General features: G+C 32.4%; 2 protein-coding genes and 1 long non-coding RNA gene across 8 annotated transcripts in view; 2 read left to right on the top strand and 1 right to left on the bottom strand.

The window, feature by feature from the left end:
• LOC114342807 (dynein beta chain, ciliary) overlaps positions 1–26,383 on the bottom strand; it is a 399,165-nt gene that overhangs the window by 109,338 nt on the left and 263,444 nt on the right. The window lies entirely within an intron of this gene.
• On the top strand, positions 13,138–14,628 carry LOC126881227 (uncharacterized). The gene is made up of 2 exons (XR_007696763.1): positions 13,138–13,599; positions 14,479–14,628. It is a non-coding gene; the product is annotated as an uncharacterized LOC126881227 (long non-coding RNA).
• LOC114342806 (luc7-like protein 3) overlaps positions 22,564–26,383 on the top strand; it is a 28,650-nt gene continuing 24,830 nt past the window's right edge. For 5 of the 6 annotated variants that reach the window (XM_050645361.1, XM_050645364.1, XM_050645365.1 and 2 more), the window contains exon 1: positions 22,565–23,920. In XM_050645361.1, coding sequence (XP_050501318.1) covers positions 22,779–23,849 — 1,071 coding nt within the window. In that variant the 5' untranslated portion in view covers positions 22,565–22,778 and the 3' untranslated portion in view covers positions 23,850–23,920. Of the gene's footprint in view, positions 23,921–26,383 lie in introns of all 6 variants that reach the window. The other variant, XM_050645363.1, reaches the window with a different exon arrangement.

Consider the following 26,383-nt stretch of genomic DNA (forward strand, 5'->3'; position numbering starts at 1 on the left):
ACATTCGTGTGCATTTGGGGACATTCCAGGAATGTTTTCAATGTCCTGTGAGTACCTTCTAGGAACATTCCTGGAATGTTTTGTGTTATTAGGGAACATACATACATCCTTATTACCAAGTGATATATTTTCGGGTTCAGCAAATTCTGTATAAGATGAGAAATATTGCTTATCTGTAGTGATATGATTTGTGGCTCCACTGTCACAATACCATTTCCCAGCTTCAATAAAATTGTTAGCTAAGGCACTTAAAATAACAGTCAAAAGAGCAGTATAATTGCTTTTATTCTCATCTAAATTCTCAGCAGATTTTTTAAATGGACACTCTCTCGCCCAATGGCCTAATTTCTTGCATTTGTGACATGGAAATTTCTCTTTTGCACGATGTACATTTTTCTGTGACTTCGTAGTAGTTGTACTTTGGCTCTGTTTGTATTTTTCTGTCGGGCTATTGCGTGCAACAAAGGCAAAAGATTCTGTGGTACTTTGGTCACGTAATTCAATGGCACACAATTTCTCAATCAATAAATTCAAAGTTTGATTCTTTGATGGTATCGTGACCCACAAATCTTTGAAATTATCAAAATCTTTACCCAAAGTTGATAAGATCCGACCATTTAACATTCTTTCGGATAAAACATTTTCATCATGCTTCTGCAATTCATCATTCAAATCTACAAACAGTTTCTGCAACTTCGCAACATGTGTGCTAATATCTTCTTTTTCATCACGTTGGACTCTAAAAAAGGCTTCAATTAACATGTTTAACCGTTGCGTACAGCTACGTTCAAATCGCGCACGTAATTTGTCCCATATTTCACTAGCGTGAGTACATGTCAACACGAGCTCGGCAACAGTTTTTCCTAGCGTACCTGCTAACAAACTTGTCTCTTTTGCATCGCCTTTTAACCATTGTTGATGCTTCTCTACTTTCAATGAAGTTGAATTTTCAGTAACATCGGGATACTTACGCATACCGTTCACAATTTCTTCAATTGCATACGCTCGTAATAACATCGAAACGTGCCATTTCCATTTTGCCCAGTCTTTAGGACCCTCAAGTTTGTCGACTTGAATTTTATAATCGTTATTGCTGGTCGCCATATTTTTTCACCTGTTCACAGTTCACACGTGAGCTGGGCCCATAACCTGTTATAAATTGAGTTAGGTGAACTGACTAAATGACCAACAACGATTATAATGCACTCAATTACAGGACAATAGGAAAACATTTTACTTGAATATAACTGACTTTTTATTTTCTTGACATTACATTACAACTTCTATACTGTCATTACATACAGTATGTACAACTATAGATAAAAATCTACTTTTAACGTTGTATATTGTAACAGGAGTGCCCCTGGAGATCCATAGTGATCAAGGAAGGAACTTTAAGAGCGATCTATTTCAGGGAATCTGTGATAAACTAGGCATGAAGAAGACAAGAACAACGGCCTATCACCTGCTATCGGATGAAATGGTGGAGCGTATGAATAAGACAGTCGGCAAGTATTTGACAAAGACTGGGACCAGTACCTTCCGTTCTTCGCAATGGCCTATAGATCTGCTGTTAATGAATCAACGGGCCAAATACCAGCAAAAGTCCTATTTGGACGCGAGATGCGTCTACCCTGTGATTTAGAGTTTGGATGTCGACCTGGAGAAGATGTGGCTGGCGAGGATTATGTGAATGAATTGCGAAGAAGAATGGACGATATACACGAGTTGGTCCGTTCCCATCTTCAGATCGCTAGCGTCCGAATGAAGAAACGGTACGATACCCAAGCAGGGAAGGGATGTTTCAAGGAGAACGACAAAGTCTGGTTCTATAATCCAAAGAAGCGAACAGGTTGTTCTCCCAAGTTGCAGCAGTTCTGGGAAGGCCCGTACCTCATTGTCAAGAAAGTTAATGACGTTATCTACCGAATAAGCAAGATTCCTAGGGGAAAGCCGATATTAGTCCACCATAACCGGTTGGCGCCGTACGAGGGAGACCACGACGTAGATGAAGAAGTGGAAGTCAACCAAGTTCCAGAAATACCTGACCTCACATTTGAGGAGTTCATGGGGGCCTACGGAGATACCGGTAAAGCGAGACATGGTGTTACCACTGAAGAAAAGCGAGATCTACTCACACTTCCCGATGACTATTCACTGGCACATACCATCCCGGCCAGTATCAAAGACGCACGAGGGTTGGCATCTGCCTTTCGAAGAAAGTTTGGTCGAGTTGCAGAACTTCAATGCCAACTGCCAGCTCATGGCAAAGCATTGAAACTCCAAGATGCATCACGTTACCTATTCTATCTGGTAAAAAAAGACACTGTCCATGACCAACCTACCTACCAAGATGTATCATCATCATCATCATCATCATGGCTTATTCACTCCTGGAGGAGTGTTTGCCGCCCTTTTGGGCTCTCTGATTCATTTGTTGCGGAGAATCAGTCCGCTGTTGTCTTTTATTATTATAGCAGCGTGTGTGACTTGGCTTTGTCTACAACTTTTCTCCATTCTTTCCGGTCCTTACAACGCTCCTTCCAATTGTAGATTCTCAGCTTCTTTATGTCTCCTAAGACTTGATCTCTCCATCTTGTTTTGGGTCTTCCCTTTGGTCTCCCTGTTGTTGGTCTCCAGCCAGTTACTCGCTTTAGCGTAGAGTCTGGGTTAGCTCTTTCTGTGTGTCCCAGCCACCTGAGCCTCTGCGCCTTCACGAACTTGATTATGTCTTCACCCTGGATGACTTCTTTAATTTCTTCATTTGTTAATCTTCTAAATTCGCCTACACTTATCCTCACGGGTCCCATTATTCGTCGAATTATCTTTCTCTCTAAGATTTCTAATCTCATTTCATCTTTTTGTGTTAGGCACATCGTCTCTGCACCATAGGTGATCACTGGCCTAATTGCAGTCTTGTAAATTTTTAATTTGGTTGTCTTACTAATGTGTTTTTCTTTCAAGAATTTTTGGTAGTTCCAATAGGTTTTATTACCCAGTAGGATGCGTTCATTTATTTCATCCGTTCTATCATTTCTGCCATTCACCATCACTCCCAGATATTTGAAACGGTGTACTCTTTCAAATGTATATGCTCCAAGCTTAATTTCTTTCTCGATGTTCGTATTCTCTCTTGAGCACTTGAGGTATTTCGTTTTGCTTTGGTTTATTACTAGCCCTCTCTTCTTTGCTTCTTTATCTAGTATTAATATTATATTCTGCATGGTTTTTAAATCTCTAGTAACCAGTGCAATATCGTCTGCATACGCTATCAGTTGGGCTGAAGATTCGATAATTGTTCCCCTAATTTTGGCTGCTCTTACTGCACCCTCTATGGCAATGTTAAATAATGTTGTTGATAGGAAGTCTCCCTGTCTGACACCTACCTCCATTTGTACTTCATCTGACGGGCCTTCCCTTGTTAAGATTCGTGCTTTGGATTCCTTCATCGTCATTTTCGTGAGACTTACTAGTTTTTCTTGAATGCCTAGTTGCTTCATATCATTAATTAGCTCCTCCCTTATTACACTGTCAAAGGCTTGCTTGTAGTCAATAAACAGTATATGTAGATCTATTCCATGCTCGTAACTTTTTTCGACGATTTGCGTTACAATGTGTATTGCATCTATTGTTGACTTACCTTCTCTGAATCCATGTTGGTATTCACCTATTTTTGTTCTCGTTTCTTTTTCTATTCTTTGTCTGATCAAATTAGTTAATATTTTGTACATTGTATTTAATAGCGTGATTCCCCTGTAGTTAGTGCATTTCGTCTTGTCACCTTTTTTAGGGATTGGTGTTATCAGACCGCAATTCCAGTCGTTCGGCATGCGTTCTTCTTTCCATATTCGTTCTATCAGCTTGTGGATTCTGTGGGCTAGTTCCTCTCCCCCTTTCTTGAAGAACTCATTTATAATGTCGTCTGGTCCTGCTGCTTTCCTTGTCTTTAATCTGTTTATGGTCGCCAATGCTTCGTTGTATGAGCGAGGCTCTGATTGTTCTTCATTCCTATTTACTGTTTGTTCTTCATTTTCTGCATTTTCAGCATCGCCTTTCTTTTTGAACAATTCTCTATAGTGTGTTTCCCATTCCTTTTTTCCAATATTTGCCGGAATCTTCTTCTTATTCTGTGCTTTTATGTGTTTATATAGTCTTGCATTATCGTTACTATTAGCTTCGAGTTCCAGCAGTAAGTCTTCAATCCATTTCTTCTTTTTAGTTCTGCAACATTTGTCTGACTCTTTCTTTTTCTCTTTATAGTGTAGGAGATCTTCTTGTTTCCCTGTGGCCAACCACCTGTGTCTTGCTTGGTCCTTGCCTTTACTAGCTTGCTCGCATTCTTCATCGTACCAATATTTTCTTTTATTGTCGTTCATTAGTCCTATCGTCTCCTCTGCTGCTGTTAAAATACTATCTTTTATGTCTTCCCATGTTTCATCTATGTCCGATGGTTTTAGGACTAGTAGTTTTTCTTCCAACTTAGTGCAGAATTTTCTGTTTGCATTATCTGTGTTTAGTTTTGACCTATTCTACCTCTTTCTTTTCTTTCTGTCGTTTTTGTCTTTAAGTATCTTCAATTTCATGTCGCCTATCACCAAAATGTGATCCGAATCAGCATTGGCTCCCCTGTAGGACCTCACATTCTGTACAATTGTTCTCCATTTTTTTTTGAAATTAGGATGTGGTCTATCTGGTTTCCGTCTGTCGTTCTAGGTATTAGCCACGTTACTTTGTGCTCTTTTTTGTGCTTGAATTGGGTGCTAATAATAAAAGTATTGGTTGCTGCTGCTAGATTACATATTCTCCTGCCATTGTTGTTCGTATTTTGATGGATCGTTTTTTTTCCTGCGATTTCTCTGTTCGTGTCTTCTTTCCCTATCTTTGCGTTAAAGTCTCCTAATAGGATTAGTATGTCGATCTTTGGTATTTCTTCGTACAATTCTTCAAGTTTCTCATAGAATTCATTCTTTTCTTCTTCGGGAGCATTCTCTGTAGGTGCATATATATTAACAAATGTTAAATTTGCTTGTTTATTTTTCATTCTTATATATGATATTCTTCCATCAACCGCTTTAAAGTTAATAATCTTGTCTCTTACGCTATTACTAACTAGAAAGGCGGTTCCATTGCGACCCTGTTTGCTTTCTCCTGCGTAGTACATTGTGTGGTTTCTTCTATTGATCATCCCTTCTCCTGCCCACCTTATTTCTTGTAGCGCTAGTATTTCCATCCTGTATTTTGTCATTTCTTTTACCAACTCTTCCATTTTGCCTGGTCTTAGAAGTGTTTTAATGTTCCACGTTCCTATTCTTATTTTCCTGTTTTTGTCTTTTATTTTATTTGTTTTTGTTTTGTTTTTGCGTCTTTTCTTACAAAATATTTTCATGTCCGTATTCATTGCCAACTCCGTTATACTGTCGCCGTCTTTTGTTATATGTTTTGTTAGTTTTTTGACGTCATTTTTATCAATTTTCCGCGTGGATCTATATCATCAGATAGGGGGATCTGTCGTTTATTGTCCTAGCGTTACTCTTCTTCTCTTCAGGTTTCCTCCAGTAATTTACATCCATGCCTTCTAGTTGCTCCAGTGAGAACAGTTCACCATTTATCCATAATTTGTTGTATTTTAGTGCGGCTGTGTGTCCTTCCTGGCGTACCATTTTCATGTGCTGGAGAAGATGCTTCCTTTCTTGTAGTATTTTTTTCGGGAAGTCCTCATTGATATATATTTTAGTTCCTCTTAGGTTTTTAGCAGCCTTCAGAATTTCCATTCTCGTAGATTCCTTTTTCATTTCTAATAAGATGGGTCTGGGTACATTTTGGGGATCACCTTGTCTACCTATTCTTCTCATCTCTACCAGTTCTTCATCTAGGTTTGGTTGTACGTCGATTTTTTTCATTATCCCCTTTATCTTATTTATCATCTCTTGTTCGCTTTCTGTTTGGTTTTCTTCGACCCCCTGTATTATTATGTTTTTTCTTCTGGCTTGTCTTTCCAGTAATTCGATTCTAACTTCTTGTTCCGTGATTTTAGTTCTCATTGCTTGGTTATCTGCTTTCAACTGCTCGTTTTCTTTATTTAATTTATCCAGGTCTACTTGCATTTTATCTATTTTGCTTTCGATTCTTACATTTCTTTCGTCCATTCTCTCTAATTTTTCTAATATCTGCTCCATTGTACCGCGGTAAGGGGGTCAGCCCAATCGACTTGGCGGAGCGTCAACCCTTCTCAGCACTTTAAAGTTTTACTCAGATATAGATTTTCGTATTAATGTTTCGGCTTTATTGCAGAAATTTTTCAATAGCCGGCAACGTCGCTTTTATTTTCGACGGAACTTCACCTCGGCCCTGATTCTAAATCAAATTTCGACCAAAAACAAGTCGCTTTCAATATGGCGACTGTCGAAATTATTTGACACGGAGATGAATGAATGGCCAAAAGCGAGGTTAGGTTTAGTTTAGATGTGTTTTGTTTATTTCTTGCAAGGAAAACTAAATCAAAAGGTATTATAATATAGCTGGGTTTAATTGAAATTTGCTTGTTTTGAGGAATTAGATAGAATAGTAAATTAGAAATATAATAATTGAGAATGTCCACAACATGAATCATCAACTCAATGAAAGATGTGAGGTAATAATCTGGGAAAATTAGTAAAAAACAAGGAAAATTAATTACCAGCTATTTTATTGCTGGACATGCTGAAATCAAATCTTAAGATTTCCTATATTAGTAATATAGCTGTGCAAAGTCCACAGAAAGTGTGCTATTTTGTTTATAAACAAATTAGCACTCCGAAATCTTTTTTTTTATTATTGCTCTATAACTCCGAAAATTTTAACTTTAAACCAAAACACTCACATAAAAATTGACAGTAATTTAATTCTGCACATTGATAATTTATTCCAATTTCCTTCGACGGAAATTTTCTTCGGAAAATTCGGGTTTTCCAAACAAAATCTTTAATTTTCAACTAAAATTTGAGGGAAGTAATTATTTATCAATAATTAAATAATTTGGTGACAGTGACATAAATCTTTTTTGTTATGAGTGTCTTGAAGATATGAAAATTTGTATGTACAAAGAGGACCGGAATTAAAAGGTATCTAATGGTTCAAAGATTAAAATCCTGTTGTTTATAACTCTGTCGCAAATGCCGGTCAAATTTGACCGGTTATACCTGGAATCACTCCTCGCAATTCAATTTGTTTTTCTTCGAAAAGGACACAGAAGCCGTGCTCTTTTCAACAGCGTTAACTTAATTTAATTTAATCTAATATTTTCTGAGGGGTTCTATTTGTTTATAAGCCAAAAAATTGTTTCTTTATAACATTCCTGAGACCGCTCAAATGGTCCAATTTCAATCCTGTAAGGTACGTTGAATAGGTATAGTGCTTTTTTATATGAAAATCATAGTTATTCTGGTGTATCATAATCTTTCTGGTTATTATTTCGACCGAAATTTTTTAATTAACATTTTAATTATTGCTAAACTATTGGTTAGATTGTCGCCGGTCTCCTGATATACAGAGAGGGGCTAAATTATGGAATAAATTAATTTTCTCTAAAATGGACGATTTTAGAGAAAAATCCCGAAACAGGTCGATTTTTATTTTTAAATTAAATTTCTTGGCATATATTTCAAACTAGTGACGTCATCCATCCGAGCGTGATGACGTAATTATTTTTTTAAATAGGAATATGGGTTCGTGTTGTAGCTCATTTACAAAGGCGTTCAATGCTCTATTCAGTATTATAAACATTAATATCATTATTTATACAGGGAGGCCAAAAAAAAATTTGAATTAAATTAATTGACGCAAGAAGAAGAATGCATGTAATTTATTTAACTCAAAATACATTCTATTGCTGTCAGAAAATAGAAAAAAATGTTTATTTTGCAAATAAACATTGCTTTTAGCTTAAATTAAAAGTTCAAACTGCCAATAGGTAGGAGGGAGGCTGTTTGTGATTTAATTTAAGCGAAAAGAAATGTTTATTTGTGAAATAAACCTTTTTTTCTATTTTCTGACAGCAGTACAATGTATTTTGAGTTAAATAAATTACATACATTCTTCTTGTTGCGCCAATTAATTTAATTCAAAATTTTTTTTGGCAACCCTGTATAAATACCTAATGATATTAATGTTTATATTACTGAATAGAGAATTAAACGCCCTTTCAAATGACCTACCACACGACCCCTATTCCCATTAACAAAATTATCGATTACGTCATCACGCTCAGATGGATGACGTCACTAGTATGAAATATATGCCAAAAAATTGTAATTTAAAAATAAAAATCGACCTCTTTCGGGATTTTGCTCCAAAATCGTCCGTTTTAAAGAAATGAATTTATTCCATAATTTAGCCCCTCTGTATAATCTACTATAATAAATCTTTCATGTCTTCAATTATTTAATTATTGATAAATAATTAGGTACTTCCCTAAAATTTTAATTGAAAATGGCAGATTTTTTGGGAAACTCGGATTTTCTGAGTAAAATTTTTGTTGAAGGAAATCGGAAAAAAAATAACTTTGTGCAGAACTAAATTACGGTGAATTTTTATTTGAGTGTTTTTGGCTCAAAGGAAAAATTATAGGAGTTACAGACCACTAATTGAAAAAAAAAAGAAGATTTAGGAGTGCTAATTTGTTTATAAATAAAATAACACACTTTCTGCGGACTTGTCATACCCCATATTACTAATATATGCAATCTTAAGATTCGATTTTAGCAATAAAATAGCTGGTAAATAATTTTTCCCAAAAATGGTATTTTTTCGATAATTTTCCCAGACTATCAACAAAATCCAAGAAACCGAAGCGCCAACCCAAATTCTGAGCAGTCTCAACATGATAAGGTTAATATCCCCAAGAATCGCTATACTCTCCGGCTGTCAGGGCGGTGTCGAAATAAAATTGCGACTGTCGAAATGAATTAGAATCAGGGCCCGGATTACGTACACTCGATACGCATCGTATCCGCCATGTTTTCCCATAGCGCCTTACGGGAAAACATGGCGGATACGATTCGTATCGAGTGTTCGTAATCCCTATGCAGGCCCCTCTTATCGGAATGTTTTTGTCTGTTGTTTATTAATGGCAGCTAATCTGGAAAGCTCAACGTAGGTGGCGCTCGTGTAGTTGGAGGTCATGTCAACTTACGTCAATACTTCAAATCAATCTATTTCCAAGTAAATATTGCATATTTGTTTCGCTGTGTGAATTAAACTTGAGAAAATAAAATCCCTCAATGTTGTGCTGTGCATTTGTGCTCATCGAGAACATCAGGACACAGGTTTCCCAAAGATATTCTGATGAGAAAAAAGTGGATTGTAGCAATAAGAAGGGATAAATATGTACCGAGAATAAATGCACGTATCTGCAATAAACATTTTGTTGAAACAGATTAAGTATTGCCCCCAGATTCGACTGTAAAAAATAGAATACTTCACTATAAAATTCAGATCAAAATTTATTATAAACGCACGGATTAAGATATGCAATTTTATATACATTCACACTGTTGCCACATCTACAATCGCTTTTTATGGAGTGAACATGTAAAAAAATTTATATTTGAAGTAATAATGTAGAAAAATGTGAAATACTAATTTTAAATATTTCTCAAGTTCTCAATATTTTTAGTGACTAAAACATAACCTGACCAAACCTAACCTAGCGTCATCGAAAATAATATAAAAAAGTTAATAACTGAACATTTTAGTGATATATTATCTTTAAAATATGCTTTAAAATGACTAAAACATAACCTGTGCACACCTAACCTAATCGAAAATAATATAAATAAGTTAATAACTGAAAATTAAAGTGACCTAGTACCATTCAAATCTTCTTTAGTGACTGAAACATAACCTGATCAAACCTAACCCTAATTTTTTCTAATTTCACCTTAAATTTAAGGTCGCCTTTCACGTAGACAAACACCCAAATAATTATACTTAATTAAATTACCACATTCTATATTTCCATAAGGAATTATAATTTTTTTTAAATAAGACAACATTGCAGAATCAACTGCGCTCACCCCATGCTTAAACCAAATTTACACCAAATGCGCAACTGTCATGGCAGCCATATTTTGAAAATATCACATTTTTAAATAAGATAAACACAAAAATTAATGCTGAGCGCACTTAATTGTGAATTTTAAATTGATAAAAAAAGTAAGGCAGATCGCACATATCATATTATACACAGTTGTCAGACTCGTGTGGGGAGTTAATCAATACCAAATAAATACCCTCTGAGCTATAGAAATAAAACATTGAGACAATGATTAATATAGTTTATCATTCGATAAGTGTTTCCTTTTTCCAGTAACTCTCGCATCCCTTCTCAATTCGTTTTTCAACGCACAAACAGTCTAAAAGATCCGTATATTTCGGCCATAATTTATTATTTATTAAATCGTAATCAAAAACACCACATAAAAACTTCACGAATAGTCAAAACTTTGACCTCCAACTACACTAGCGCCGCCAGGCGGGAGCAACGGCGTACATAGATGCCATTGTTTGAGAGGTTATTATGCTTTTTGCAATGCTTAAGGTGGATTTTCACAGATCCGATGTCCGACGGTACGATGATACGATAGAAATTTCAGAGAATTTCATTGGCTGAAAAGTGACAGTTGGGTTTTCGTACGAAATTAAAAAGTCATCGGAAGAAGTTAAAATTATTTTAACTTTTGCACGAAAATCGGATGAATTTTGACATGACATTCTATCTTGAACGTCTTGATAACCTTACTTTTGTGAAGTGTTTATGTTTTTGATATATTGAAATGGAACAACAAAATCGTAATTATAAATGGATGTTGTTCTGAAACTATTTTCTTGTGGCATTTTTGTAATTAACAATTCTTAATGAGAAATAAGCCACAATTTTAATAAAAAAAATGATTTTATTTTTTAGTAAAATTGTATTTCCCATTAAAAACAGTTAATTATAAATGGATGTGATGGTACTTCTAACAATAACTCACATTTTTATCCTCTTCAAACAGATAATTTGACGAATCCACGATGATCCAAACAATAATAAGAATAAAATCGAAATAAAACTATCTATATGTTCCTGTTCAATATCCAACAGCAAACATTTGTATCAAATATCAATCCATGGAATAATCTGACATATTACACAAATGTCAAAAAATTTCGGATACGACAATCAAATATAATCGTACGAAAAAATTTCGTATTTCGTGTCTTCGGATATCGGATCTGTGAAAATTAGCCTTACTCACTAGTTTCTGCTGAATGTTGACGAACTATTTTTATCGGGAGCACTGTCGTCTGTCTAAATTCACTATAGTTTGTTTGTATTAGTTTATTTTTCACTTTGTTACACTAAATTTTTATATTTTAATACGGAACGTATTTTGACAGTATCGTTCAAGTTCAAGCCTCGATGCCAAGTCTTCAAGCCTCGATGCCAAGATGTATGGGATGCATTAATTCAATTGAGAGAGCACGTGTTGGAGTCCGACGTGCAAAAGTTAGCCATGCCAAAGTTAAGACCGCGTCCCACCATCAAATAATTTGATCAAACTGGTTTGAGCAAACTGAAAGTGACAGTTAGTGACGTCACATCCTGAGTGTTCATTGTGGATAATAATGAAAAATTTTAATTTTAAATAAAGTACAAACAAGTTAGACAACTCAATACAAAAAAATTTGATCAAACTAGACTGAAGGCCGCGTCCCACGATCAAATAATTTGATCAAACTGGTTTGAGCAAACTGAAAGTGACAGTTAGTGACGTCACATCCTGAGTGTTCATTGTGGATAATAATGAAAAATTTTAATTTTAAATAAAATACAAACAAGTTAGACAACTCAATACAAAAAATTTGATCAAACTAGACTGATAGTGAGAGCACAGATTTTTAGAATTTCAAAAAAACTGCAATTCTGACGTCACTTTGACGTACTTCCTCAAGTACGTCAAGTTTGCTCAAACTGTTTGATCAAATTATTTGATGGTGAGACGCGGCCTTCATAGTGAGAGCACAGATTTTTAGAATTTCAAAAAAACTGCAATTGTGACGTCACTTTGACGTACTTCCTCAAGTACGTCAAGTTTGCTCAAACTGTTTGATCAAATTATTTGATGGTGAGACGCGGCCTTTAAGGCCCCGTCTCACCATCAAATAATTGACAGTTATTTGATCAAACTTGACAGTTAGTGACACAAAGTGACAGTTAGTACGTATAGTTTGTGTCACTAGTCAAGTTTGACTGTCAAGTTTGATCAAATAACTGTCAATTATTTGATGGTGAGACGGGGCCTTTAGAATGCAGCCAGACTGGAGAGTTATCCGAAATATGGTAGAATAAATTTTCCAAGACACCGAGGTCCAGGTGTTAGTCTGTTGCAATCCGCATAGTTACTGGTGCGGAGCGAAGACCGTCCCCTGTCACTTTTATACAACTGGGAGTTGTAAAAGAGGGTCCAGTTGCAGATACCAGCATCCAGCTTTAGTCCTGACAAGGTTCCAGGAGAAACCATCTTTTAAAGAGGGGGCAATGTGACACTATTTATAATATGCCGCTCACAACCTGGCCTATTTCTGACCGAATATTCTAGTCGTTACGAGAGAATACGAGTCCTTACCACGGCATTCGGGACGAGCGCTACCGAAGTATATAAGAAAGGAAATTCCGTCAGCAGGCTAGTCAGTTATCGACGCGTAATAATATTATTGTATTCGAATCGAGTTGTGCGCCGTGTATTTTGAAGTGTATTAGTTATCGGAATTATTATGTTTAGTTAGTAAAATCATAAATTTGAGTTTGTAAATAAATTAGATGTGTTAGTTTGAGTTATTTGTAACTATTTAAATAAATTAAATAAGTGATGTAAATAAAATAATATAATGTAAGTCTTCCTTTATTTAAATTAAATTTAGTGCCTAAAAACATAAATAATAAAATAGTAAAGTCAGTTGTATAACAATATACTGGAATAACTTCTGTATTAGGTGTGGATTATTCTTTTTAAAAAATGGAAATGATTTGTAAAGTAATAATAAGTTGTTATATAAACAAATTATTCCCCTTATGTTTATATTTTTTTAAAACATTTTTTTCCTAGAAATTAACATTGTTAAGGCTTTGATTATAAAATATGTTTTTGTGAAATTTACTTATGAGAAATAATAATACTTTTTATATTCAATAATCTAGTCGATCAGATTAGCCAAGCGGACTGAGGCGCACGATTGACAAATCTATTGGGATAAACCGTAATCGTACCCCCTCCTAACTGCCAAAGTGTCATGGCCGCCGTCGGGACCTATTGTGCTGACATTTACAATGTTTACATATAGAAAAGTTTGTTTTTTTTCTGCTTATAATGCCGTTTTCTAAAGATATTAGTGAACAAAATCGATTTGCTAACAATATTTAATATATTTTAAATGTGCTAAAATTGGATTCAACAGCAAAAGTCGCATAAATAACATATAAATAACGAATTTGTTTACCTATTACAAATGGGGTTATGTGGTTGTAACTGTTTATTTTGGGAATAAAATGAAAATGATCAATTAAACGACTGGAAAACTGTAAGTATTACAATTAAAACATGTTTATCCTATCACAAGAGTTCACTTCATTTTAAGAAAGCTAATTATTATTATACAATAGACATTTATAAACTGCCATGTACTTTTAAGGTTACTTTTGATCTGTTTTCAAAGCTTATGATTAAATGTTACCTCTTTATTAATTAGATTTGCCAACAAAAGATGCATGATTAAGGCCAAATGCAATTCCTTTGCTAAAGTCATAAAAAAAGTACCAATACAGTTAAAAAAATTATTTTAAAAAGGTCTCTCAAAAGACATGAAAATATACAACAACTCAAAAAACTAGAGAATGTAAAGAAAGCCAGGTTATTGGAAATGGAATTCCTGTTTAATTGAAAGCCACTAAACTATCCAAGACTTTTCAGAATCAAATGTGTCAACTTGTAAAACGATTCTTCTGACATTTTTAGTAAAAACCAGATTATCCTCAAGAAAAATTCTGTTTTAAGTGAAACTCAAAGTCATATATATAAATATTATTTTGTGAATGTGTCATCTTTGAATGAAACAAATTTTTTACCTAAACAATTAAATGTATGGATCTAATTAAAAACAATGCTGAATCAAGTACAGTAGAAATACAATCCTTTGAACTTCTAAATGTGATTGTTAAAAGTGTCGAGATAGCTACTGCATAGGGATTCGAAAGGGATAGACTTGTTATGAACGCACTTGATCATGTACTTCTTACTGTTATAAAGTTGAAACAAAACTTATTTTATGCTTTTTTATCAGTCACTTTTAATTGTGTATCAACTTTACGTGGTACATCGTGCAAAAATTGCTAAAATGCAAACATTATATTTATTTTCTGTGTTACATTGGATACTATGATTGAATGTCTTCCTCTTTTAGATAGTGAAGTGAAGAACATCTTGAAGTTCCAATGATGTTTCAAGATGAGATAAATCGAAATAATGGTTGTATGTTAGAAGGACAGAGAATACGAAGAAATGTTATTGCTGCATACTTAGTGTAGTGAAATACAAACTTCAAACATTATAATATATTTTTTGATTTCAAACATTTCATATGATTATGAAAGAACATCTTCCTCTTTAAAACAATGAAGAAGTGAAGAACATAATAAAGTTCCAACGAAAATGATTCCAGATGAGGAAAATCGAAATATTGGTTGTATGTTACGTGTATAGAGAATACGAAGAAATGTTATTGCTGCAAACTTAGTGTAGTGAATTAAAAACTTATTGTCAAATACAAATCAATTTATTTCATACTTTTATAATATATAGTGGTACAATTTTATATGTGTTCAAATAAAAATATTAATAATCAAGTATATTTAAATGGGAAATAAGCCACAATTTTACCTAAAAATGATTTTATTAACGTTTCGACGTAAAATAATTTTATTTCCCATTTAAATATACTTGATTATAAAAATGCCACAAGAAAATAGCTTCAGAACAACAAAAATATTAATAAATAAAATACAATAAACACAAATCATGTATATCTTACAATGAATTACAAAATCAAAAATTAATTACAAAAATATCAAAATAAATCTAAAATATTAAAAAGTAACCCATAATTTTTATAGTACCTACATACTTTGGTTGGTACTCTAATAATTTGGAAATCCATTAAAGTTTGTAGATGGAAATTGCAGGTATCTAAAAAATATATAAAGTAACTCAACAATCTCTTTTCAATTAGGGTTGCAGTTGATAAAGATGAATGACCCTTGCTCGGGAAATCAAATGTATCTAAAAAAATTAAGTAACAGCTTTCTAACAAAACAATCTTAGCACTAAACGGAAACAAAGATACTGGTAAGTATTAAAACATTTTTTGAAAAATCTTTCTGAAAGTGAAAATAAAAACTACTCTCTATGGGAACAACTAAAACTGGGCATGCTTTACAAAAAAATGTATCCAGAACAAACTTCTTCTCTATAAGGCAATACTACGACAAGTCTGGATGTACAGGATTTAATTCTGGGGAACTGCCAGTAACACAAATATGCAAAGACTACAAAGATTCCAATCCAAAGTCTTTCATGATGTCCGATTTTTTTAGTACCACTACCAAATATCACGCTAAACTTAAAATTCTTACAATGAAGCTTACAATGAAGCTAAAGCTTGAGTACACATAGATAGATCCAACGAAATAAATAAAAACATTTAATGTATGTAAAATGTATGTTAGTCTTCTTCCACTTGCAGAAGATGTTTTCAGTTGTTTGTGCCACTGTGAACTTAAGATCTCTAATATTAACTGATGATAAATTTATGAAAACTGATTTTAAATATTAAAAACTTTCAGAGATATTTCAATTTTCGAAACATCTTATAAAAGAGTGAAAAATATTCAGAGACACCTTACAGCCATAAACCAGTAAAACTAAAATATTTAATGTTTTTGTATAAATTAATATTAATATTTATGAACTTTTTAAATATATCTTTAAAAATTTTATGATAAATAAAATGTTTTTGAGTAAAGGCAATATTTTTTTGTATGGTAATAGAAAAGATTAATATTTGAAATCATATACAGCATCACATTTTATAAATTATAATCTTTTTATTATAAAAATAGTAATACAGTGTGTCTACGGATGGGGTGCCCAAGAGGAAAAACTTTTTTATTTTCAATTTTAGCGAAAAATGTCATTCTTGATAAAAAGTTTTGCTTGTTCTAAAACCCCATAAAATGAACTAAAATTCAAGTTTTTCAAATCCTGCTTATTTTTATAGCCAATTTTATGTAAATCCCTATAAATTTTTGCACTAAGTTCGAAATTGTAACAATAATAACTTGGGAGAACAACCCTTTCACTTCTCTGGATTACGAAGCCAGACTTTGTCGTTCTCCTTGAATCATCCAATTATTTATTAATTAAATAATTATTAATACAACAATTTTAATAATGAAATTTATCACAAGATAAATTCTTTATTGAACGCTTAACATTGTCAAAAAAATTGACAATTCGCAAATTATTTATCGAAGTTGATAGTTACTAAGCTACATTGTGGCTTGGCAACACTAGATTATTGTTAAGATTTCAAACTTAGTGCAAAAATTTACATAAAATAGGGATTTACATAAAATTGGCTACCAAATTAAGCAGGATTTAAAAACTTGAATTTTATTTCGTTTTATGGGGTTTTAGAACAAGCAAAACTTTTTATCAATAATGACATTTTTCGCTAAAATTGAAAATAAAAAAGTTTTTCCTCTTGGGCACCCCAACCGTGGACACACTGTATATAATTATAATACTAAAGTCACAATAAAGATGCACTAGAAAGAAACAAACACAAGATATGATGAATGTTATGAGGAGCACTCACAAATCATGATTTACAAAGTTTATACATTGTAAATCATGATTCGGGAGTGCTATTTGTATCATTCAACATGTCTTGGGTTGTTTATTTCTGGTGCATCTTTATTGTGAGTTTAGTATAAGAGAATTACAAGTTTTATGTTAAATCTTCTGAATCAAATTTTTGTTAGGTATCATGTCACTCTTACTAATTTTATCCCATAAACACTTTGAAATAATACATTTTTTAGTTCTATGACTGTTATCAATTGTTGGATATCATATTGGCTACCATATTCGCTATTGTGGCTTTATTGACAGCAGCTCTAACTAATGATGATGGAGTCGATTTTCCATACTATGGTCTTAGATTGTTCAGCTATGATTGTGAGATTCTACCAGAACCACATTTACCTTGGATCTTTCTCTGAATTATCAAATGCAAAAGTTCATATTTTTTAGGGTGTTTCATACCTAAGTATTATTGACCTAAGTATTCCAGCTTGTGTCTCTTTAGTCAAATGGAAATTATTATATGAAACTCTACAAGAACACATTCATATTATAATCAATTAAGTATATTAATTTTAATCACAAATGTTTATTGGTTGAGAGAGTGACTTTTTTACTTATGCTCATTCAAATATTTTTACTATTTTCTGTTAGTTTTTTAATAGTTATTTATGATATAAGTGTTAAAAGTACACATTTAAGGCACGCATGTGAAAGTCTGCAATTCACATGAGTGCCTTAAAAATGTAGTTTTTAACACACATATCATACAATATTTTTTCTACAAACGTAATTACAGAATATCTACAAAAACTTTTTTCTACAACTGTGTTAAAAATTCAATTTTTAGCACTCCATAAGAGCATTAAAAATGCTACTTTAAGGCACAAGTGCTTTAAAATTTTTATGGCACTGCAATTCGTATTGACCGTATAGACAATTTTGATGTAATGTCACAAAAATATAAAAATGGAATGTCAGTCAAGTTCAAGTAAAAGTTTTTGTAGATATTGTCCTGTAATTACGTTTGTAGAAAAAATATTGTATGATATGCGTGTTAAAAAGTACATTTTTAAGGCACTCATGTGAATTGCAGAACTCGCTATCGCTCATTCTGCAAACTTTCACATGCGTGCCTTAACCCTTAAACGCCCAAGGGTGGGTAAAAAATGTCCACCTAATGCGTATTCCCTTGTAACTTATTTATTACATGTGTAAAAATTTTTCAAAAATTATTTATTGTTACAAATACAGCCCTTTATCTAATGTTAATTTGGTTTTACCGATATTTTTGAAAATAAAAGTAATATCTTGAGTTAAATATGGGTGGTCATAAAAAGTACACCTTTTGTAAAACTTGTTACTAAAGGTTTCTCTATAATTTCTCGTTGGTAGGAACATAATCCATATAATTATCGACGTATAATTACATTATCAACATAATTCTCCGCCAATGAGGAGGCTGAAAGGAAGAATGTGGAGAAAATCGACAAATTTGAATTAATGGCAGTTACTGGTATGTTAATTTTTATTTATATTGTAATTTTGTTTTAAGGTTTGTAAATTGTTTATATTAATATTTTAGAAGATGCTGTGTTTCTTAAGCATCAGATTCTTAAGTTTAATCCATTTCCAACAACTCTCAATAAATATATTAGCTATTTTCAAGGTGGACATTTTTTACCCACCCTTGGGCGTACATGGGATCTAAAAAAGGTTGGGCGTTTAAGGGTTAAACGTGTACTTTTAACACTTATATCATAAATAACTATTACTTGAACTGACATTCCATTTTTATATTTTTTTGACATTACATCAAAATTGCCTATACAGTCAATATGAACTGCAGTGCCATAAAAATTTTAAAGCACTAGTGCCTTAAGGTAGCGTTTTTAACGCTTGTATGGAGTGCTGAAAGTTGCATTTTTAACACGGTTGTAGAAAAAATAAATTTTATGTATATTTTATCTAAAAAAGTATTTAAGCACTTAAATATTTTTTCAAAAATAGAATATTTTTATGAACTTCTTTAATTCTTTTTTATTTTAACTTTAATGCAATCTGTTATCATGATAACAATATGACAGATATAAAAAATGACACAGTGGGAACTACACTCAGGGGTGAGAACTCTTTACATATTTATATTAATTTAGTCTACATTACCATATTTCTGACTTTTTTACAAATTAGTAACTACTATCTACTTCCCAGTGGTGTAGAGATCTGTAACTTTTCTTAACCCTCTAGTGCCCTAGTTTGCCTCAAGGCGGACCATAATAAAAATTTCCATGCTTACTATTTAAGTATTTTATAGCTGCAATACCGAAACCAGCCTCTGGACTAGATCAGATCAGCATCCAGCTTTTAAAAGTTTGGGTGATCAGACAGATTTTTACCCTATAATTTTCAGTTTAGCATGATATTTGGTAGTGGTACTAAAAACATCGGACATCATAAAAGACTTCGGATTAGAATCTTAATAGTTTTTGCATATTTGTATTACTGGCAGTTCCCCAGATTTAAATCCTGTACATCCAGACTTGTCGTAGTATTGCCTTATAGAGAAGAAGTTTGTTCTGGATACATTTTTTTGTAAAGCATGCCCAGTTTTAGTTGTTCCCATAGAGAGTAGTCTTTATTTTCACTTTCAGAAAGATTTTTCAAAAAATGTTTTAATACTTACCAGTATCTTTGTTTCCGTTTAGTGCTAAGATTGTTTTGTTAGAAAGCTGTTACTTAATTTTTTTTAGATACATTTGATTTCCCGAGCAAGGGTCATCTTTATCAACTGCTACCCTAATTAAAAAGAGATTGTTGAGTTACTTTATATTATTATATTTTTTAAATACCTGCAATTTCCATCTACAAACTTTAATGGATCTCCAAATTATTAGAGTACCAACCAAAGTATGTAGGTACTATAAAAATTATATGTAACTTTTTAATATTTTAGATTTATTTTGATATTTTTGTAATTAATTTTTGATTTTGTAATTCATTGTAAGATATACATGATTTGTGTTTATTGTATTTTATTTATTAATATTTTTATTTGAACACATATAAAATTATATCACTATATATTATAAAAGTATGAAATAAATTGATTTGTATTTGACAATAAGTTTTTAATTCACTACACTAAGTTTGCAGCAATAACATTTCTTCGTATTCTCTATACACGTAACATACAACCATTATTTCGATTTTCCTCATCTGGAATCATTTTCGTTCGAACTTTATTATGTTCTTCACTTCTTCATTGTTTTAAAAAGAAAGATGTTCTTTCATAATCATATGAAATGTTTGAAATCAAAAAATATATTATAATGTTTGAAGTTTGTATTTCACTACACTAAATATGCAGCAATAACATTTCTTCATATTCTCTGTCCTTCTAACATACAATTATGTCGATTTACCTCATCTTGAAACATCATTGGAACTTCAAGATGTTCTTCACTTCACTATCTAAAAGAGGAAGACATTCAATCATACTATCCAATGTAACACAGAAAATAAATATAATGTTTGCATTTTTAGCAATTTTTGCACGATGTACCACGTAAAGTTGATACACAATTAAAAGTGACTGATAAAAAAGCATAAAATAAGTTTTGTTTCAACTTTATAACAGTAAGAAGTACATGATCAAGTGCGTTCATAACAAGTCTATCCCTTTCGAATCCCTATGCAGTAGCTATTTCGACACTTTCAACAATCACATTTAGAAGTTCAAAGGATTGTATTTCTGTAACTGTACTTGATTCAGCATTGTTTTTAATTAGATCCATACATTTAATTGTTTAGGTAAAAAAAATGTTTCATTCAAAGATGACACATTCACAAATATGACTTTCGAGTCTCACTTAAACAGAATTTTTCTTGAGGATAATCTGGTTTTTACTAAAAATGTCAGAAGAATCGTTTTTACAAGTTGACACATTTGATTCTGAAAAGTCTTGGATAGTTTACTGGCTTTCAATTAAACAGGAATTCCATTTCCAATAACCTGGCTTTCTTTACATTCTCTAGTTTTTTGAGTTGTTGTATATTTTCATGTCTTTTGAGAGAACTTTTTAAAATAATTTTTTTAACTGTATTGGTACTTTTTTTATGACTTTAGCAAAGGAATTGCATTTGGCCTTAATCATGCATCTTTTGTTGGCAAATCTAATTAATAAAGAGGTAACATTTAATCATAAGCTTTGAAAACAGATCAAAAGTAACCTTAAAAGTACATGGCAGTTTATAAATGTCTATTGTATAATAATAATTAGCTTTCTTAAAATGAAGTGAACTCTTGTGATAGGATAAACATGTTTTAATTGTAATACTTACAGTTTTCCAGTCGTTTAATTGATCATTTTTATTTTATTCCCAAAATAAACAGTTACAACCACATAACCCCATTTGTAATAGGTAAACAAATTCGTTATTTATATGTTATTTATGCGACTTTTGCTGTTGAATCCAATTTTAGCACATTTAAAATATATTAAATATTGTTAGCAAATCGATTTTGTTCACTAATATCTTTAGAAAACGGCATTATAAGCAGAAAAAAACAAACTTTTCTATATGTAAACATTGTAAATGTCAGCACAATAGGTCCCGACGGCGGCCATGACACTTTGGCAGTTAGGAGGGGGTACGATTACGGTTTATCCCAATAGTGGATATGCGGTCGAGGCGATCGAGGTTCGTGCCCCAGCCCGGTGAATAGAAAAATAAAAAGGCTGACGTCGTAGTCTAAAATTCTAAAAAAAAATCTACGACTTGGTCTGGAATAAGCTGGTGTCTGATCGGCCTATGGAGGAGCGGTACGGCAAGGGATAAGGGCTTGCGGCTCGGTGACACTCCTCCATAGATCCCTGCCGGAAGGGCGTTGACGCCTAAAAAACGGTGTATATATATATTCAATAATCTTAAATAGTATGCACTCTTAAATAGTTACACCACTTTGCCACATTTATGACTTGTTGATCACATACTTTGTTGGGGCGAAAACCATGCTCGTAATTAATAGGGCTTTTCATCGACTGTCATTTGTTTCGAGCTTCTGTCATGTGTCACATAATATTAAGATATCTACGTCATACGTCTTTCGTTTGTATTATTGTATATACCAATAACGTATGTCGTAGATATATTAATATTATGTGACACATGGCAGAAGCTCGAAACAAATGACTGTGAATGAAAAGCCCTATATATGAAATTAGCATCTAATCGAGATTTTTGGGCGCAATGGGTATTTTTTCTACAATTAAACTAAAGTCCACTTTACATCAGCAATAAATTGAACAAGAAATTGACAAAGTTATTAAAGGCCAAATTTGCGTGTACAAAATGTATGGTTTGTAAAAGAAAATGAAGGAATTTGATGAAATAGAACAATTGGATATGTTTTATTTTGTCAAATTTCTTTATTTTCTTTTTATTCACGGCAAAATTGGATGTAGTAATTTGACCTTGAATAACTTGTTGTCGATTTCTTGTTCAATTATTGTTGATGTAAAGTGGACTTAAGAAGTTTATGTAATATTATTATTATTAGATAATTATCTCCCTTCTGACCATTCTTTGATTCTATTTTTACGTATTATGTGGCTGTAGTCATACAACTACAGTCAAAGTAGGCCACATGTCGATGTCCTCCTAGAACTGTTGCTAAGTTCATCCCAATAAGGAAAACAGCATTTTATACAAAAGTATGGCTGTGTTTTGGCTTTTGCCCGTTACAAGACTTATGCATTTTATACATACATCATAAAATACTAATTGGTCGTGAGACATTTGTTGTTATTAGTGACGTTTTAAACACCATTTTCAATTATGGCCGTCACCGCAGCTGCCCAACTTTTAGACGAATTAATGGGTAAAAATAGAAATGTAGCCCCCGATGAACAAGTAAAACCAACCGACTGGAGGGATGCTATTTACTGCAAGTATTACTTGGTGAAGTTATGTCCTCATGACTTATTTGTAAATACCAAAAACGACCTTGGTACGTGCCCCAAAATCCATGATGAAGATGCTCGACAATTGTTCCAGGAAGTGAAAAATACCGATCAGAAGAAATTGCAATACCATGTGGAGTTTCTGCGTTTTTGTGCTTCTATAATGAATGATCTCGAAAGAAGAATTGACAAGGGTAAACAAAGATTAGCCCTAATGTCAAGTTCTGCTGAAAGTGCACCTAAAGTTGCAAAAATCAATCAAGAGCAGATAAACATTCTTAGCCAAAAAATTGAAGAACTAGAAACCCAGGCTGAACAAGCAGGTATAGCAGGCAATGTGGAACATGCTCAGGGTATTTTAAAGCTTTGTGACCAACTGAAGGAAGAGAAAGATGCTCTTTTAAAACCAGTAGAAAGACCTCAAAATAACAACTCTGACCTTACACAAGAAAAGCAAATGGAGGTTTGTGAAGTCTGCGGAGCTCTTCTTATCGTGGGTGATGCACAGCAGCGTTTAGAAGACCATCTAATGGGAAAACAACATATGGGGTATTCAAGATTAAAAGAAATTATTGATGAGATATCTCAGTTAGTGAAGGATACCAGAGAACTACTTTATGGGCCCAGAATATCCGAAAAGAGAGGTAGAGAAAAGGATTCGAGAAAGGACAGAAGTAGGGATAGAGGTAAAAAGAAGGATAGAAAATATGATGTAGAATATGAACAAGCAAAAACGGAAAAAGATGAAGATGGTGAAAGAGATAGAAGAGCAAAAGACAAGTCTCGGTTAGATGATAGAAGCCATAGAAGAGATTCTCATAGAGATCGAGAACATAGAGATAAGGAGAGATATGATGATAGGCATAGAAATAGAGACAGGGAAAAGAGAAAACATCGAGATTCTAGTCATCATCATAGTTGTAGCCATCGCAGACACAAAAAATAAAATTCTGATATAGATAATTCTTCACTACAAATCGTGTGAAGGATATAATATGTGTGTTCTGCAAAATACAGGTTAGTACATATTATAGATTTGTTAATGAAGATCGAATGTATATAATTTCAAAACTACTCAATATTTGTATGTCATTAAAATGTATGTTAATAGAATAAGAAATGTTTAGAATTGTGCATTCAATTAAAAATGTATTATTTAAGAAAATTAATAGAACATGTTACCTTGTTCATCTTACTCATGATTATCAACTCGTAAAGATAATATAAAGCTTGCTTTTAAAAATATGTTTATACTTAAATGAAGACATAAGTGGATATAATGTGTCTTCATTTATCAACATATTTTATGCCAAACTAATAACGCTACCTTTTCTTTTAATAATATTTAATATTAATTTAAACTTAATTTAATATGTCATGTCACAACTCTTTTGTTACATTTTCAATTTACATAACTAATATGCATTTAACTTGTTAGTTTTAAGTTGTTTTCCAGTGTAAATCTTAATATTCGGAAATAATACTTTTTGAATAATTATATTTTTGTGTAGGTACATAAAACTTACTCACTACTTGCTGAGTTTGTAGTGCTTAAACGTACACAAATATAGTTTATACCAAACCATTCTTTCGGTGCATCATAGTTTGTTGACTTCTCTCTAAAGCATTAAGTTGGAAGTGACTGAAAAAACATATCTTTATGATTATTATTCTCTCCGTACATGACTGACGCTACACCTAGCATAGTTAATAATAATAATATGTTTATTAGTTTTCATGTACATGTATCTGTATAAGAATTTTATAATAATTATGTTATTTACCCATAAAACAATAAACATCTAGCATTATTTGTTAAAACCAAAATGGTCGAGCATGGGAGTTGATGCGACACCTAGCATAGTCGCCTGAAATTTTTGGCGAACACAATTTGACGTTAAACATATGATACACATATGATATATTTGACGTTAATGTAATATTTTTTGATAAAATTTATTATACAAACGTAACTTCAAGTGTCAAATAAACATCAAATTAAAAAATGGATATTTGGAAGTTATCTGAAGAAAATATCAATTTTAAGGGTTTTTCTTCACTTTTTCATTATAGTTTAGTTGTCGGTGTTAACATTAATTAAGTGTACATCGAAAGCAATTAAACAGTGTGAATTATTATTACCAGATTTTAACATTAGCTGGGTCTATTGAACTATTACTTTTGTGGTGTGTGTGTTTGTGTGAAACGCAAAATGAAAATAGATAACTATAGGAATATACCACCAGATCGGGGAAGGAAAGAAAATCAGTATGAAAACATAAAAAAAAATAATAAAAATCAAAACAGCAATAATAAGGTACAGTAAAATGGGGTGTAGTTGACCGCTGGGGTGAATTTGACTGAAAAGTTCGAAAATGATTCCAACATGTTTATTTTTTTTTTGGTTATTAATATTAATAAATTTTATGCTAATTCTGTTCATTGTAAATGTATGTTGAACATATTTACCAAAGCCGCGGCCTTGAAATTATTAACTTAATTTCTAAGAAAATGAATATTCTTAAACTTTGTTATAAGAATCATACTAAAATATTATTGGCAACTGTTGGTAATATTTCAAAGAATCATTAACTGTAGATAAAAATATCAGTTACTAATTTTGAATGAATTTTTAAGTTTCGTTACAATCTTCAAATTTGTCAACTTATGCATTTTTCGCTTAAATTTGGGGCAAAGTTGACCGCCGCTGAAGATGTCATCAGGTCAAAACTTGCAGGACCTACATTGAATCGACGCTGCTTTATTGTTTCCTAGTTTGAAACACGGACGGGAGATGACGAGTAAAATATTTTTAAAGATAATTACCTACTTATCGACAATAAAGGACATCGCACACATCTTATGGAAAATATAATGTCACTCAAATTCAATAAAATTTATACGATTAGATTCGTTTTAATATAACGATCAATTCTTATCATTGCGCCAACTCTTAATTATGATTAATTACGGCGCAAATTGCAATTAAAGTTTATCGAAATCACATTTTTGGAGTCCATAAAATGTTAGTTACAATCATTATTGCTCTGAGTGCTATTCATAACAGCTTAAATCCCGCTGGGCCTAAGCGGATTAGTGAAACTAATCCGCTGATTTATGGAGTACCGAAAATCTGGGTATTTTAAAATATTTTTCTCTCTCTAACTTGTGTACCTACCCATTTGATTTCAGATTTATTTATATCAATTTCTGCTCTTATTTTTGAAAATAGAGAATCTATTGGTATAAATTTTATTGAATTTGAGTGACATTATATTTTCCATAAGATGTGTGCGATGTCCTTTGTAAAATGTGGAGGATGTATAAGCATAAGGATAAGAAGACCATGAACTAGCAGACATTCAAAGTAATATTGCTGAGGAAACATAATACTTTCACATTAATAATATAGAAGCAAATTCCATGAATAGTTGTAATAGAATATTCAACATTTTGTAGGAAAAATTTCAGCGATTAAAG

This window comes from Diabrotica virgifera, chromosome 3, assembly GCF_917563875.1.
Source record: "Diabrotica virgifera virgifera chromosome 3, PGI_DIABVI_V3a".
NCBI lineage: Eukaryota > Metazoa > Arthropoda > Insecta > Coleoptera > Chrysomelidae > Diabrotica > Diabrotica virgifera.